Genomic DNA, 17,585 nt, shown 5'->3' on the forward strand with positions numbered 1-17,585 from the left:
AAGCTCAGCTTCCCAGTGTGCGCATTTGCGCCAGGAAGCTGCTCTTCTGATTTCCGGCACTCCCATGCATGCAAAGACCAGCTTGCTAGCGCGCATCTGCATACTGGAATCTGGAAGAGCAATGGGCGATGATAGCTGGTGTGCCCCGAGAGATGGCTCTGTGTGCCACTTCCACCACACTTACTATAACTTCACCACCACGGATCTAAAGTGCCAAATTTGCTTTCATTGATGGCCGCATCATGGTGGTGTTTGACCTTGCGGGGCGTGGTCAGGGGACATGACGAGCTCAACGTCACTCGTGTCGGGGGTGGCTATGGTGGCCCGAGCACTCTACCATTGAAAATGAGCTCCCAAGCTCCGTTTTCGGCTGCAATGGCCTCTTGCAATCCTCTGCTAGCAAAAGCAGACCTCCGGAGAGCTGCACACGGCCCTCCCGAGCTCCATTTTTGCTGGCAGAGGCACCACGGGCCAGTTCTTTGCTGTTTCCAGGGTAGCCCTGTGGGCCAGATGTAAGCACCCCCACGGGCCAGATCCGGCCTCCAGGCCTTGAGTTTGACACCCCTAATCTAAGGCCTCTCTGACAGCCAACCATCCAGAAGATGTCCAGCAAAGGAGAAGTCAACACATCTACCTCATAAGGCTGACAGTTGACTCTGAGGTGAAGTCCACAAGTCTTATAGTTGTCGAGTTTGGAGACCCCCTGGTTTACCTCATAAGGCTGACAGTTGACTCTGAGGGGAAGTCCACAAGTCTTACATTTGTTGAGTTTGGAGACCCCCTGGTTTACCTCATAAGGCTGACAGTTGACTCTGAGGGGAAGTCCACAAGTCTTACATTTGTTGAGTTTGGAGACCCCCTGGTTTACCTCATAAGGCTGACAGTTGACTCTGAGGGGAAGTCCACAAGTCTTACATTTGTTGAGTTTGGAGACCCCCTGGTTTACCTCATAAGGCTGACAGTTGACTCTGAGGGGAAGTCCACAAGTCTTACATTTGTTGAGTTTGGAGACCCCCTGGTTTACCTCATAAGGCTGACAGTTGACTCTGAGGGGAAGTCCACAAGTCTTACATTTGTTGAGTTTGGAGACCCCCTGGTTTACCTCATAAGGCTGACAGTTGACTCTGAGGGGAAGTCCACAAGTCTTACATTTGTTGAGTTTGGAGACCCCCTGGTTTACCTCATAAGGCTGACAGTTGACTCTGAGGGGAAGTCCACAAGTCTTATAGTTGTCGAGTTTGGAGACTCCCTGGTCTACTTCATAAGGCCGAGATTTGGCTCCAGTTCGACTTGTGGTCTATTAAAATGCCTATTCCCTTGTTAAGCTGCCAAGCTAGTACTTTTGCCTTTCATTTTTCCCATCCGGATGTTGAGCTTGGCATTCTCCTACTTAAATTCCACCTTGTAGTTTTCTTTTCATCCCACTGCTTAAGCCCATTGAAGTCTTTTGAATCGCCCCGCCTCTTTACTTTGAAAGTACTAATAGATTTTGTGTGGCCTGCCAGAAATCAGCCGCCGGCGCTGATCCAAGCTTATTATGCTCTACGATGGCTCCCTTTATGACTTGTGGACTTCAACTCCCAGAATTCCAGGCTCAGGAATTCTGGGAGTCAAAGTCCACAAGTCGTAATGGAGCTATAACTCCCCACTTCTGTTCTGTTTGAAGCACATTTTCCCTTCACAGCCAATCTGAAGCAGCCTGTGAGATGCAGAGTCAGACAGAATTCTGAGAGGATATTACACTTTTTTCCTATACAGATTATCCTTAATTTATGACTGTAACGGAGCCAGCGATTCTGGTTGTAAATTGTGACGGTCATAAAGCAAGTCATCACATGATTGATACTGTGACCCTTTTGTGGAGATCATAAAGCGAATGCGACGGTCGTTAAGCAAACCTGTCGTTTTTTGTTTTTTGCCCGCTGGAAACCAAAATTAAAACCAGTTTTTCCCGGCAAAAATGTCATCAATCGTGGTCACATGACTATAGGATTCAGGCCAATAGCTGAGGACCTAATATGCGTTCATATGACTACAGGTGTTTGTGTGTGTGTTGGTCATAATGTTGAATGTTTGCTAAGTGACCAGCTGTAAGTAGAGGACTACCTTTTATTCCTTGTTCTAGGACTGTGAGGGAGAACCCATGGCACTTGTGCCACAGGTGGCATGCAGAGCCCTCTCTGCAGGCATGCAGGCCGTCGCCCTAGCTCAGCTCCACTGCACATGCGTGCATGCATCCCAGCTGGTTTTTGAATCTCTGCCGCCCATGCACGGGGGGGGGGAGCATGCGGAACACGCACGCTTGCGTGGGGAGGCCGTGGGGGGATTGCATGCACATGTGCGGGGGGTCACACACACATACACAGGGGGCAGGGGGAGTACGGGGTTGTGCACATGCGGGGGAGTGCACGTGGGAATCGTGCGTGCCTTGCATTATGGGTGCGTATCAGTGGTGGGTTTCAGGCGGTACTCCCCGGTATGGGCGTACCGTAGCCTGCCCGGAGCACCGGATACCGTTCTGCTCCGGTGCTCCGGAGGGCCCACCCGCCTGAGCTCCTTGTTGGTCTTTTAAGTCTTCGGCGCTTCTGCTCATGTGCACGGCGTGTACACCGTCTGCGCAATGCTCTGCTGAGCAGCTGGAGAATCGCGGAGGCTCACGGAGGCGCTAAGATGCATGCGCGCATGTGCGTGTCCATGTGGATGCTGCCGAGCCCGTTCCAACCGTATTGGTTGGAATGGGATCCGGAACCCACTAGTGTTGCGACGAAAAAGTTAGCCATCACACTTCTAGGTCATCGCTGGGATAAGCAAGAACAGAAGTGAAACCAACAGCCAAAATTAGGCTTTTTAAATCCTCGGACTTGAAAAAATTAATGCCAATTTTCTAATGGGGAGGGCAGATAGCGCCAAGACCCAAAACTTTCACCGTGTCCCACTGCTTCTGTGTTTCCTTCGTCTTTCTCTGCCCCTCTTTTGTTTAAAGCTCTGAGATCAGATTAAACGCAGCCCGGGAGTTAGCCTGACACACATATAACTTGGCCCGAATTGATTTTGCAACTGGGGTAGTAAATCAGGCCCAGCGAGACAGTTTTTCTCCGCTTATCTTCTGTTAGTGCAGCGACTCCATCCATACCGAAGGCTAGTTATGTTATTGGAGGTTTTTTTAAAAATATATATATATATATATATGAAAGCTCTCCCTGGGAACATTTATGTCTTGAACTCCAAGGCTGCAAATTTATGTGGTTCTCTGGCTGTGTTTAAGTTTAAGATTCCCTGCAGGTTGGTACGGGAGGACGAGATGTTCTCTGCCAGGAAGCAGTGACCCGTTTTAAAAGCTGCCTATTGATATACCCCAAAGTTATGCCGGTCATGGAGTTGGACTAGACCGTATCATGCCATGGGGGGGTGGGGGGGTGGGTGTACATTGTAAACCCACTTTTTTGACTTCTAATAGCCCCCACGCACATGAGAGCGTTATTGGCATATTGCCATGGAGAGTGCCAACCTCGGAAAGGAATATAGAATAACAGAGTTGGAAGGGAGCTTGGAGGCCTTCTAGTCCAACCCCCTGCCTAGGCAGGAAACCCTACACCACTTCAGACAAATGGTTATCCAACATCTTCTTTAAAACTTCCAGTGTTGGAGAATTCACAACTTCTGGAGGCAAGTTGTTCCACTGGTTAATTGTTCTCACTGTCAGGAAATTTCTCCTCAGTTCTAAGTTGCTTCTCTCTTTGATTAGTTTCCACCCATTGCTTCTTGTTCTACCCTCAGGTGCTTTTGGAGAATAGCTTGACTCCTTTCTTTCTTTCTTTCTTTCTTTCTTTCTTTCTTTCTTTCTTTCTTTCTTTCTTTCTTTCTTTCCCTCCCTCCCTCCCTCCCTCCCTCCTTCCTTCCTTCCTTCCTTCCTTCCTAAGAATAGAAAAGAATAGAACAGAATAGAATAGAATAGAATAACAGAATTGAAAGGGACCTTGGAGGTCTTCTAGTCCAACCCCCTGCTTCGGCAGGTAACCCTACACCATTTCAGACAAATTGTTATTCAATATCTTCTTAAAGACTTCCAGTGTTGGAGCATTCACAACTTCTGTAGGCAAATTGTTCCACTGATTAATTGTTCTAACTGTCAGGAAATTTCTCCTCAGTTCTAAGTGGCTTCTCTCCTTGATTAGTTTCCATCCATTACTTCTTGTTCTACCCTCGGGTGCTTTGGAGAATAGCTTGACTCCTGCTTCTTTATGGCAGACACTGAGATATTGGAAGACTGCTATCATGTCTCCCCTAGTCCTTCTTTTCATTAAACTAGACATGCCCAGTTCCTGCAACTGTTCCTCATATGTTTTAGCCTCCAGTCCCCTAATGTGATGGAGAACCTATGACTAATCTTTTTGTTGTGGGGTGCGAAAAGTGCACGCACATGCGCGACAGCGCATGAGTGGCCACATCCATAATGCAATGTGTACACAACACCCCCTGTAATCCCCCCTCCACTGCGCATATGTGCATGTCTCCTCACTCTCCCTCCTGTGCATGTGCGTGTGACTCCCCCGCGCCTCGTTTTGGGCCTAGTAGTCCTCCCTGAAGCCTCCTGGGACCAAAAAAAGCACCCACTCCCTGCACATGCACATGTGTCTCCCCATGCATGCGTGGCAGAGACCTGAAAACCAGCTGGCTGGGGGGTGGCACGCGCAAATGCATGCTGCAGCTGAGCTGGGTTGATGACGGCTCGCATGCCCCCAGAGAGGGCTCTGCATGCCACAGGTTCGGCATCATTGACCTATGACAGGGGTCAGCAAACTCCAGAGCCGCATGTAGTTCTTTCCTCCCTCTGCTGTGGCTCCGTCACCGGTCGGCGCCACAATTTTGAGAGGAGCTTCCGGTGGGGTGAGGGGGGAGAGAAGCACAGTGCGCCAAGAGAAGACTTTATGGCAAGGGGAGGGTTTTCCAGTTGTCTCCACAATTGATAGCGCTTTCGGTTATGACAAGTAGAGGAAAAAGTATGCCACGCTAAGAGGAGACTCTATGGTGAGGGAACTGAACTTCCGTCAGCTCCAGAATTGAACAGGGGGATTCCTATTAGGACCACCGGGAGCTACAAAGGTCCTAACTGGAAGCCCCCTGTTCAATTCTGAAGCTGATTGGAAGTTCAGTTCCCTCATCATAGAGTCTCCTCCTAGCGCAGCATCCTTTTTCCTCTGCCGACCAGAAGTCCAGTTCCCCCACCATAGAGTCTCCTCCTAGCGTGGCATACTTTTTCCTCTACCTGTCATAACTGAAAGCCCTATCAATTGTTGAGACAACTGGGAAACCCTCTCCTTGGCATAGAGTATTCTCCTGGCGCACTGTGCTTCTCTCCCCCCTCCCCCCACCGGAAGCTCCTCTCAAAATTGTGGGGCTGACTGGTGACGGAGCTGCAGCAGAGGGAGGAAAGAGCCACATGCGGCTCCAGAGCCGCAGTTTGCTGACCCCTGGCTTAGGAGGTATAGATGGAATTCAAGGGAAGGGAGGAGCAGACAGGTAGATTTTATTGAAGAGATGGAATAGCTTTCGGAACAACTATGGCCAGCTTCAATAAAGATCTGAGTAGGAAGCGCTCTTTAGAGCAGAGAATCCTTGAGCTGAAATCTTCTTGTCCATCTGCTCTTTCTCTGTTCCAGATTAGCATTCGTTCGCAACGCCCCAGTTGAATACCAAGTGGTTTTGCACAGATATTCACTCGTGCGCTTAGAAATTCAGAAAGCCGTAGATACGAGAGGAGGAATGGGGAGGGGAGTGTGTTCAGGAGAAGCAATGGACACATTCAATGCTTCTCAAATGCACCGGTTGCACGTTACGATGCCCCTCAAATGTCTACGGAGATGCTCCGTCCTCCAGGCCTTGGTGGTCCCAAGCATTGTCAAGCTTTGTTTTGTCCTTGAAGACGTTTCGCTTCTCATCCAAGAAGCTTCTTCCGTCTCCGAGGAAAAAAACAAAGGACCCTTGGAAGGACCCCCTTCAATAGGAGTCATCTTCCGCACAAGGTATAATTAGCCCGGATTGTTCAAGATTTAGCCTAATTCTACCAGCAATTTTCCTTTAGTCGTGTAAGTCCCGTTGGATGGTTTACATGGGCCGAAGGATGCTGTAGAAACGGTTCTTCGAAAGGTTTTATCCATCATGATTAGTGTTAAGAACCTTTCCTTCCTTCCTTCCTTCCTTCCTTCCTTCCTTCCTTCCTTCCTTCCTTCCTCCCTCTCTCCCTCCCTTACTTCCTTCCCTTTCTCTCTCCTTCTTTCTTTCCTTACTTCCTTCCCTTTCTCCTCCCTCCATCCCTTACTTCCTTCCCTTTCTCTCTCCTTCCTTCCTCCCTCCCTCCCTTACTTCCTTCCCTTTCTCCTTCCTCCCTCCCTCTCTCCCTCCCTTCCTTCCTTCCCTTTCTCTCTCCTTCTTTCTTTCCTTCCTTCCTTCCCTTTCTCCTCCCTCCCTCCCTTCCTTCCCTTTCTCTCTCCTTCCTTCCTTCCCTTTCTCCTTCCTTCCTCCCTCCCTCCCTCCCTTCCTTCCTTCCCTTTCTCCTTCCTCCCTCCCTCCCTTACTTCCTTCCCTTTCTCTCTCCTTCTTTCCTCCCTTCCTTCTCTTTTTTCTTCCTTCGTTCTTTCCTTCCTCCCTCCCTCCTTCCCTCCTCCCTCCCTTTCTTACCTCCACCCTCCCTCCTTCCCTCCCTTTCTTCTATCCCCCTCCCTCCCTTACTTCCTTCCCTTTCTCCTTCCTTCCTTCCTCCCTCCCTTCCCTTTCTCCTCCCTTCCTCCCCCTCCCTCCTTCCCTCCTCCCTCCCTTTCTTCCCTCCCTCTCTCCCCCTCCCTTCCTTTCCTCCCTTTCTCCTTCCTTCCTCCCTCGCTCCCTTCCCCCTTCTCTCCCCCCCTTCCCTTCCCTCCTCTCCCTCTCTTCCGCTCCCTCCTCCCTCCCTTGCTCCCTCCCTTCTTTCCTCCTACCTACCTACCTACCTATTCTGGTTTTCAATCACCCCCAAATACTGCTTCATCCTACTTAGGTTAGGAAGATGTTCTATGTAGTTGAGTGTATTCAAACTCCAAAGCATCGTTTCCCTTGACCACTGCATGCCAGGATCCTTTCTTCCTGGGTGCCCCCCTCCTCTTTTATCGCCAGCAAACCCTCAATCCTTTCAGCCTCTTTGCCTAACACCGAGCCTCACACAGAAGCTGTTCGACACCCCAGGTAATTTTTCCAGGACATTAATTTTAATATGAACGGAGGAGGCATCGGATGCTCCTTTGGAAGTCATTAAATTCCCAGCCTGAATCTGTTTATAAGAAACCCGAACTCCATGGAAGAGAAGCGCTAATCAGATTGTAGCTCCTGAGATTAGGTGGATCAATTTACTTTGCGGCTCAAATTGATTGCTTTTCATTGCAGACCTGAGTCTTTTGATTGTATGTTTTGAAAGTATGACATGAATAGCTTCGGACTTATTAACAGCCGTGGGTATTAATCAGCACGGAGTAGACAAATCACAGTTGCCTCTGGTAACGTGCGAAACCCCCTTTTTAAAATCACCGGGAATCCTTTTCCTGCCGCCCCGTTAACTGCCTGCCGTGTGAATTCCTTTTTTCTTTTCTTTTTTCCCCCCTTCCTAAATAGAATTTTAATTCGGGGATTATGGTTTTGTTTGCAGAACAACGCTGTTTGGAAGCCGGACTCGTGCCAACAGTGCGGTTGCCATGGGGACGTCGTCCTGTGCGAAGCCGCGGCGTGCAGAGACCCTCGCTGCAACTTTGAGAAGGTAAGAGAAGACAAGACAAGACAAGAGACCGAAGGAGTGGGAAGCTCAGCGGCTGAGCCGCGCTCCCGAAAGCTCGGGAGAAGAACTTCTGCTTGAGAGGCCGAAGGTTGCAAAGATCCTAGATTGGAAAAGATCTTTAGATTGAAACTCTAGGACGGTGACTTAAATGTGGTGACCAGTGGAATACGTTTCCATTCTTTCTCTGCACTGAGATGGCATTCAGGTAGTCCTCACCTTACAACCATAATTGAGCCCCAGATTTCTGCTCCTGGGTACTTGATCTGGGTACTTGAGAGACTGCCTGCTGCCAATTACCTCCCACAGACCCATTAGATCTCACAGGGTTGGCCTCCTCCGGGTGCCATCTACCAGCCAATGCCACCTGGCTATTACCCGGGGGAGGGCCTTCTCTGTGGCAGCTCCGGCCCTCTGGAATGAACTCCCCGCAGGGATTCGGGCCCTCACCTCTCTCCAGGCCTTCCGAAAAGCCGTCAAAACCTGGCTTTGCCGGCAGGCCTGGGGGTGATGAGTTCCCCTCCCCTCTCGACATGTATGGTTGTGCGACTGTTGTTTACTTTTATTATTTGTATTTTGTTTTTTATGTTCCCCTTTTTCCCCCTTGAATTGTTCGCTGCCCTGAGTCCTCCCGGAGAAGGGCGGCATACAAATAATAAAATTCTATTCTATTCTATTCTCCTAAGTGAGACAGTTAAGTGAGTTTTGCCCTGTTTTACAACCCTCTCTTGTCACAGTAGTTCAGGGCATCAGTAATACATTAAGTTAGTTTGATTTTGATTTGATTTGATTTTAACTTTATTTGTATGCCGCCCTTTTCCCTGGGGGGACTCAGGGCGGCTCACAATTCAAGGGGAGGGGAAGTACAAAACAAGTTATACACATAAAGACAATACATCGTTAAAAAACACAACAGTCGTACTATTCGGGTGGGGTTGAAGTCTTTAGCCCCAGGCCTGTCGGGACAGCCAGGTTTTAAGGGCTTTGCGGAAGGCCTGGAGGGTGGTGAGGGTACGAATCTCCACGGGGAGTTCGTTCCATAGGGTCGGAGCAGCCACCGAGAAGGCTCTCCTCCGGGTAGTTGCCAGTCGACATTGACCGGCTGATGGAATTCGGAGGAGGCCTAATCTATGCGATCTTATTGGCCTAGTGGAGGTAATTGGCAGTAGGCGGTCTCTCAAGTGTTCAATGGTGGGATTCAAATAATTTAACAACTGGTTCTCGGTCGTAATGACCAGGCGGGTAGGCGGGGCTTAGTGGTCATGTGACCATGTGGGCGTGGCCAACTCAACATTACTCAGGTCGATAGGCACTTCGCCTTAGCTGTTACAATGCAATAAGGGTTAACTGCAGAGGCAGTTTCTGTAAGCAGGGCAATAAAGATTTAAGCTAGAAACAACATCAGAATGTTTCCTTCCTGCCTTCCTTACAGGATTAGCCCTGTAAAGCGGAAAAAACCCGAAAGAAGATTTCTTCCAACAACTGGTTCTCTGAACCTCTTAGAAAGTTAAGAACCGGTTCTCCCGAATAGGTGCGAACCGGCTGAATCCCACCACTGGTGGTGACTTAAAGACGTGGGGGACGAATTAGACGTCAACGCCTCCTTTTTTTTCTTTTTCTCTTTCCCCCCTTTTGGAAGAAGTATCCTCCTGGGTTCAGGTTCCAAGTGGGGAAAAAGAAATGAATAGCAATATCTTCCTTGTTTTTGATGTGAGGTTTTATATATTCTGTAAGCTGCCTTGAGTCACCATGGGTGAATAGGCGGCAGTATAAATGAATGAATGAATAAATCAATAAAAATACAGACACGAAGAAACGCTAGTTGAAAGCGTGTGAGTGACAGTTGCACCATATTTGTCTGCTCAGCAGGAAATACTTCAAATTCCACCCAATGCTTGCTGCCCGGAGTGTGCTGAAGGAACGGAAGGGTTTTGTGAGCACGAAGGACAACTCCGAGAAGTAAGTGCTATATTTCCAGGATTTTGTTTTTACCGGCCGGGCCACAGATAGGAACTTATATGGGTTCCACAGACAGGGTCCTCAAGGACCAGGCTAGAACCACGTTTCTATGCAAGATGAAGTTGGTCGCTGGCCTCTTTCCTAGCCATCAGATGTTTCCCATAAAGTGTTTTTTTCTATGATGGCTTCATGATGTTCTGGGTTAGATGTAAATGCACTAGAACTTTGAATGCTACTAGCCTGGTAACAGAGCATCTACAGGAAAACGACCTCAGAACAGAATGAATCCAATACTGGCAGACCTCTCACTCTCTATCTCCATCCATCCATCCATGCATCCATCCATCCATCATCCATCTATCGATCCAACTTTCCCATTGTTTCATTTATTTATTCATTCAATATCTATCTATCTATCTATCTATCTATCTATCTATCTATCTATCTATCTATCTATCATCTATCTATCTATCTATCTATCTATCTATCTATCTATCTATCTATCTATCTATCTATCATCTATCCAACATCATTCATTCATTCAACATCTATCTATCTATCTATCTATCTATCTATCTATCTATCTATCCATCCATCCATCCATCCATCCATCCATCCATCCATCCATTCACCATTCATTCATTCAACATCTGTCCGTCCATCCATCCATCCATCCATCCATCCATCCATCCATCATATCTATCTATCTATCTATCTATCTATCTATCTATCTATCTATCTATCTATCCATCCAACATCCTTCATTCATTCAACATCTATATCTATCTATCTATCTATCTATCTATCTATCTATCTATCTATCTATCTATCTATCTATCCACCATTCATTCATTCAACATCTGTCTGTCTGTCTGTCCGTCCGTCCGTCCATCCATCCCATCCATCTATCCATCCATCCATCCATCATATCTATCTATCTATCCATCCATCCATCCATCCATCCATCCATCCATCCATCCATCCATCCATATCTATCTATCTATCTATCTATCTATCTATCTATCTATCTATCTATCTATCTATCTATCATCTATCTATCTATCTATCATCTATCTATCTATCTATCTATCTATCTATCTATCTATCCATCCATCCATCCATCCCATTTATTGATTTATTGATTCATTCAACATCCATCCATCCATCCATCCATCCATCCATCCATCCATCTTTCCCATTTTTTTATTTATTCATTGATTCATTCAACATCCATCTGTCTGTCTATCTATATCTTTCCTACTTATTTATTTATTCATTCATTCATTCATTCATTCATTCATTCATTCATTCATTCATTCATGCATTCATTCATTCATTCATTCATTCAACATCATGCATGCATGCATGCATGCATCTATCTATCAGCAAATGCCAGCATTACAAATGTGGGATGTGGTTTTCTCGGCCGGTGGCCCTCAAGTAAAACATAAGTGATCCCCCCCCCCCGTACTTTTCCTGCTCATTTCTTTTTTTTTTCCCCCCTGGTCTTCCCTTATAGCCTAATGCTGAATGGGCCGGTTCGGGATGCAGGACTTGCTCTTGTGCTAACGGAGGGGTCACTTGTGCCCCCAAACGCTGCTCTGCTCTACCTTGCGAGGACAATGAAGTGGAATATATTGGCCTGGGAGAATGCTGTCCCCAGTGTGTGAGCAGAAGAGGTGAGAAATTGTTGATTTGTCGTTTCTGAGAGACCAGAAAGGCTACACCTGAAGGCCCAGTTAAATTGTAAAGGTAAAGGTTCCCCTCGCCCATATGTGCTAGTCGTTCCCGACTCTAGGGGGCGGTGTTTAAATCCGTTTCAAAGCTGAAGAGCCAGTGCTTTCTGGAGAGAAAAAGGTTGGAAAAGGTGATCACATGACCCTGGGACACTGCAACAGTGATAAACAGGAGCCAAGAGCCAAGAGTCTGAATGTGATGGAGACCAACATTCCTCAAAATTGTGGACAAAGCCAATACTCCTTTGTGTTATATTTACTACTGCGGTTTTGGCAGAAGAGCCTGGACATCTGCTCCTAAACGTGGTCCTTCCGAAGGGATGAAATATGCATCCTTCTTTGATGATGCAAACTCCAACCTTTAGTTCTCGCACAACAATGTTGCACGCAAGTGCTTAAGTTGCAGCATTTTACCCTTGTACTGTTAAACATGCCCCAGAAGTCCATTCTTTTCTTAGAGGAATTGCAGAAACATTGTTGAAAGGCTCGACTGGGTATTGCACGTGAAGTATTAGTACCACTGTGTAAAGCTTCGGTAAGCCGATGCTTAGAATATTGCATCCAGTTTTGGTCACCGTATTACAAAAAAAAGATGTAGAGACTCCGGAAAGCGTGCAGAGAAGAACCACAAAGAGGATTAGGGGACTGGAATCGAAAAGAGTAGCAGGAATTGGGTTTGTCTTGTCTAGTGAAAATGAGGACTAGGGGTGACATGACAGCAGTGTTCCAATATTTGAGGGGCTGCCACAAAGAAGAGAGGGTCAACTTATTCTCCACGTTCTGACCGAGGCTTCCCAAAAGCACGAAGTCGACTCCTCGTCCCGATAAACCCCCTTTTATTTAGTTTAAAGGGAATTCCTGTCCAGGAAAGTCCCGGCCAATAGTCTTTCATGTGATTTCACAACTACAGATCTTTATCAGGCTTGGAGAGCTGCCAGGCTGATATTTTCCAAACGCCACTCTGTAGCAGGCAATACTTGGCAAGAACTCAGGAATGGATCTTCACCCTAATGAATTGAACTAATGAGTTTGAACTCCTGCAAACTCCACTCCCCTTTCGCTCCTCTTTTATTCCCTATGGGAGGGGCCATTCATCATCCACCTGTGGCTTTACTCCTGAGTCGTCCCCCTGTCCCTTAGCTGTTTCCTTCTCCTGGCAGCTCTGTGCATGCACACACTGGGAACAGGCTCCCACTGTTCTTCTGCCCCGCTGCTGTCTGACTCCAAAGGCAGCTGATAACTGGCATACGGCCCTGGCCCCCTCTATTCTTCTGACACAGAGCCCTCATCAGAGCCTTCCCCAGAGTCCAGGACTGGCCCATGTTCCTCCCCAACCTCCTCACTGTCCGAATCTGCTGCCAGCTCTGCTGGCCACTGATGGGCTACAGCGCTCCAAAGTACCTGAAGGCAGGACAGGAAGCAATGGATGGCAACTAATCAGGGAGAGAAGCAACCAAGAACTAAGAAGAAACTTCCTAACAGTGAGGACAATTAACCAGTGGAACAACTTGCCTCCAGATGCTGTGAGTGCTCCACCACTGGAGGCTTTTAAAAAGAGATTGGGCAGCTATTTGTCTGCAACAAATAACAGGAGGTTGGACTAGAAGATCTTCAAGGTCCCTTCCAACTCTGTTCTCTTATCTGTTATTTATAGCAATAGCAGTTAGACTTATATGCCGCTTCATAGGGCTTTCAGCCCTCTCTAAGCGGTTTACAGAGTCAGCATATCGCCCCCACAGTCTGGGTCCTCATTTCCCCCACCTCGGAAGGATGGAAGGCTGAGTCAACCCTGAGCCGGTGAGATTAGAACCGCTGAACTGCAGATAACAGTCAGCTGAAGTGGCCTGCAGTACTGCCCCCTAACCACTGCGCCACCTCGGCTCTGTATTTATCTTGCAATATACCTCAAACACCGACTAAATTGTCTTTATTATCTTTTAGACTCGTGTTCTTTCGATGGCGAAATAATCCCAAACAAGAAGGAACGGCGGCTGAGCCCGTGTGCCAAATGCGTCTGCCGGGATGGCTCCCTGCGGTGTTTCACCGCTTTTTGCCCACCTGCATTCTGTAATGCGGTAAGAAGAATATGCACACTGTCAACCTCTTTGCATTTTATTACTTTTTAAAAACTGTAACCAGATGATGTATCCTCTGGTGAGAAACTGACAAAAGATGGGCCTTCCCGAAAATGTAAATTGAAACGGGATTACGGGCCTGGCCCTATGTTACGTTTCCTCTACGTTGCAGTTACGGAGAGGTGCAGTAAAAGGAGGGAGTGGGCTCTACTCTTCTGCTTGGCCAAAGGATTCCTCGGTTTGAACAGCTGCATTCCCTACGAGGGTAGGAATTGCTCTCCCTCGCTCTGATTTGGCTTGATGATGTCATCAGGAAGGGCGTCTGCTCGGTTGCGTTGCCATAGAACATGGTTTCATGGTTTGCGATCCTGGCAATTGACTGATAGCTTTCGAGGCCCGAAGATGTCTCCGTTGTCATGTGGCCGGCATGACTAAATGCCGAAGGTGCATGGAACGCTGTTACCTTCCCACCAAAGGGGGTCCCTATTTTTCCACTTGCATTTTTCTGTGCTCTCGAAATGCTTGGTTGGCAGAAGCTGGGAAAAGTAACAGGAGCTCACTCTGTTATGCAGCACTAGGGATTCGAACCGCTAAACTACCGACTTTTCTGATCGACAACCTCAGCGTCTTAGCCACCGCCCACTTTTGACTGTAAGAGCCCCCAATTAATGGACCCGGGATGGAACTGATTATCATGTCCCCAAATGAATCGTTTCAGTCTGTTATATCCAAAGTCGTCCAGATGATTCCCTTAATGTGCCTTATTTCCTTTTTGCATATTCATGTTGCACACATTTTAACTCATGTAAAGGACATGGCGCTGCTTAGGCCACTTGTAGCAACCGTGTCATGATATGATGATGCAAACGAGGTGAAATAAGGTAAATTAACCCAAATGAATAAATTTGGATTTAACGGACCTTTGGGAAAACAGGACATCCTCCCACTAATGGTCCATTAAATCAGGGCTTTACTGCAGCCTTAATTTGCTCTTAGTGCATAATTGCATTTTAATGAATTGCCAAGTGTTTATAAGTCACTCTGCTTGTAATCAGTGACCAAATTGCGAGATTCTGTTATTTCAATAAAATATTGATGCCGCGTTTCTCTTTACTCCCTTCCCAGTTAAATTAAATATTGATGGCCTTTTTTGCTTTACCTCTTAATTAAGTAAGAGAGCTAACGCTTTATCACGTGTAGTGTGTGTGTGCTTAGTAGGCTTTAAATATTTAGGGCAAGGAGCTATGAACCAGAGAATGGAACATACTTCTTATTTGACATTACGGCGTATTTAGGAATACCGTGTCCTCGCAAAGGAAGGGAGTGAGCCTTTTTTGTTCTAATTCTATCATGGACAAAATGTTGTTCCATCATTCGTTGTGGAGTAGAGCTGGGAAATCACTAGAAAAATCTACCTCTGCAGGAGAAAGACAGACAGAGCCTGGAGGGGTGGAGTCAAGAGAGGAATCGGCCCAGAATCACTAACGTACTCACAACCTCTCTTGAATTCCATTAGCTCTTATCTAGTGCTCTCTGTTCTGACTGAGGCTTCTCAAAAGCACGAAGCCGATTCCTCGGCCCAATAAAACCCCTTCTATTTAGTTTAAAGTGAATTTCTGTTTAGTTTAAAGTAAATTCTATGAATTTAAAGTGAATTTCTGTCCCGGTCAACAGTCTTTCGTGAGATTTCACAACTACAGACCTTTATCAGGCTTGGAGAGCTGCCAAGCTGATATCTTCCAAACGCCACTCTGTAGCAGCAATTACTGGGCAAGAACTCAGGAACAGAAGTCTTCAGTCTAATGAATTGAACTAATTGTCTCCTGCAAACTCCACTCCCCTTTCACTCCTCTTTTATTCCCTATGGGAGGGGCCATTCATCATCCACCTGTAGCTTTACTCCTGAGTCGACCCTTGTTCCTTAGCTGTTCCCTTCTCCTGGCAGCTCTGCACATGAGCAAACTGGGAACAGGCTCCCACTGTTCTTCTGCCCCACTGATCTCCGACTCCGAAGGCAGCTGATAACTGTCAGGCGGCCTTGGCCCCAGAGGTGGTATTCTGCTGGTTCGCACCAGTTCTGGCAAACCGGTAGTGGCGGCAATGCGAGGCTCTGCCCGCCCACCCAGACATCATCATGGACCTTCTGCGCATGCCCAGATATGTTACGCTTGAGCTAAGTGAGCGCGCAGACGTACATGCTCCAGCTATCAAACTGGTAGTGAAGATAATAGGATACCATTACTGCCTAGCCCCATCTCTGCAGAGCCCTCATCAGAGCCTTCCCCAGACTCCAGGACTGGCCCATGTTCCTCCCCAACCACCTCACTGTCTGAGTCTGCCACTAGCTCTGCTGGCAGGCCACAACACTCTCTGTCACTCTCTCTCCTACAGCCACCATCTCAGAAGCCACACAGTTCTTCGACTATCAAATGAGCGTCTTGTCTTCTGGGCTTTCCTTTTATTCCACATTTAAGGGGAATGGCTCTCCCTAAATGGGTGACTAGTCATTTGGGTTACTAGGAGGAACATGGCGCAGAGCAGCAGGAGGCCAAACCGCACGGATCATCAACTTCAGGCAGTAAACAATTTCTCCTTTCCAATGGCCTCTCTTCTCTCTTCCATCCTGAATTTAAAGAGCCAGCAGGAGTCACATTACAAATACGAAGGGCCTCTTGATGAGGATCTATCTATCTATCTATCTATCTATCTATCTATCTATCTATCTATCTATCTATCTATCTCTATCTATCTATCTATCTATCTATCTATCTATCTATCTATCTCTATCTATCTATCTATCTATCTATCTATCTATCTATCTATCATCTATCTATCTCTATCTATCTATCTATCTATCTATCTATCTATCTATCTATCTTTTTATCTTTCTATCTTTCTATCTATCATCTATCTATCTATCTCTATCTATCTTTCTATCTATCTTTCTATCTATCTTTCTATCTATCTTTCTATCTTTCTATCTTTCTATCTTTCTATCTATCTATCTATCATCTATCTATCTATCTATCATCTATCTATCTCTCTATCTATCTATCTATCTATCTTTTTATCTATCTATCTTTTTATCTTTTTATCTTTTTATCTTTCTATCTTTCTCTTTCTATCTTTCTATCTATCTATCTATCTATCTATCTATCTATCTATCTATCTATCTATCATCTCTATCTATCTATCTATCTATCTATCTATCTATCTATCTATCTATCTATCTATCTATCTATCTATCTATCTATCTATCTATCATCTATCTATATCTATCTATCATCTATTCTATCTATCTTTCTTTCTATCTATCATCTATCTATCATCTATCTATCTATCTATCTATCTATCTATCTATCTATCTATCTATCTATCTATCTATCATCTATGTATCTATGTATGTATGTATCTATCTTTCTTTCTTTCTATCTATCTTTCTATCTGTCTGTCTGTCTATCTATCTATCTATCTATCTATCTATCTATCTATCTATCGGAAGGAGTGACTAGCAAGAGCAAGAGCATGTTCAGCTGTTTCTTCACTTTTGCTCATTTTTGTAATGAACTTGAAGAGCAAAGAGAAAGAGCAAGTTGGGGAAGAATATAAGCAAACTCATTTTCTTTCCCGTTCTTTGACATGGCTGTTGATATTTTAATTCCCCTCCCCCTTTATTGATTTAATGAAGCGGAACAAAGGAAAAGTGACAGCGAAAGAAAAAAAAGAAGAAGGAAAAGGGACATGCCCACCCACCCACATGCAGAGTTGGAATAAAGAACGAATCCTTTTCCTTGTCATTGTCCACACCTAATCTTTGCAAACAACTTGTTCATAAGTTGCAATAACTGTAGACAGTGGTGGGATTCCAAATCTTTTCCTACCGGTTCTGTGAGAGTGTGCTTCGCGTGCTTCATGTGCTTCATGTGCATGCGCAGCACTCAAAGACCAGCCTCGGTGTCAGCGCTGGTGAGCTGAGCTGTTGTTTAGCTCAGCTGAGGTGCGGCAATCTTCTGTGCCGCG

The 17,585-nt window shown here is 46.3% G+C and overlaps 1 protein-coding gene across 1 annotated transcript in view; it reads left to right on the forward strand.

Moving 5' to 3' along the window:
• The window catches only part of LOC116513300 (extracellular matrix protein FRAS1-like), a 164,499-nt gene that overhangs the window by 141,210 nt on the left and 5,704 nt on the right, over window positions 1-17,585 (forward strand). Inside the window, exons 3-6 of the mRNA XM_032224318.1 lie at window positions 7,673-7,780; window positions 9,662-9,754; window positions 11,274-11,433; window positions 13,432-13,565. Of these exons, the coding sequence (XP_032080209.1) occupies window positions 7,673-7,780; window positions 9,662-9,754; window positions 11,274-11,433; window positions 13,432-13,565 (495 nt within the window). The remainder of the gene's footprint in view (window positions 1-7,672; window positions 7,781-9,661; window positions 9,755-11,273; window positions 11,434-13,431; window positions 13,566-17,585) is intronic.

This window comes from Thamnophis elegans, chromosome 9 (assembly GCF_009769535.1).
Source record: "Thamnophis elegans isolate rThaEle1 chromosome 9, rThaEle1.pri, whole genome shotgun sequence".
In the NCBI taxonomy this organism is placed as follows: domain Eukaryota; kingdom Metazoa; phylum Chordata; class Lepidosauria; order Squamata; family Colubridae; genus Thamnophis; species Thamnophis elegans.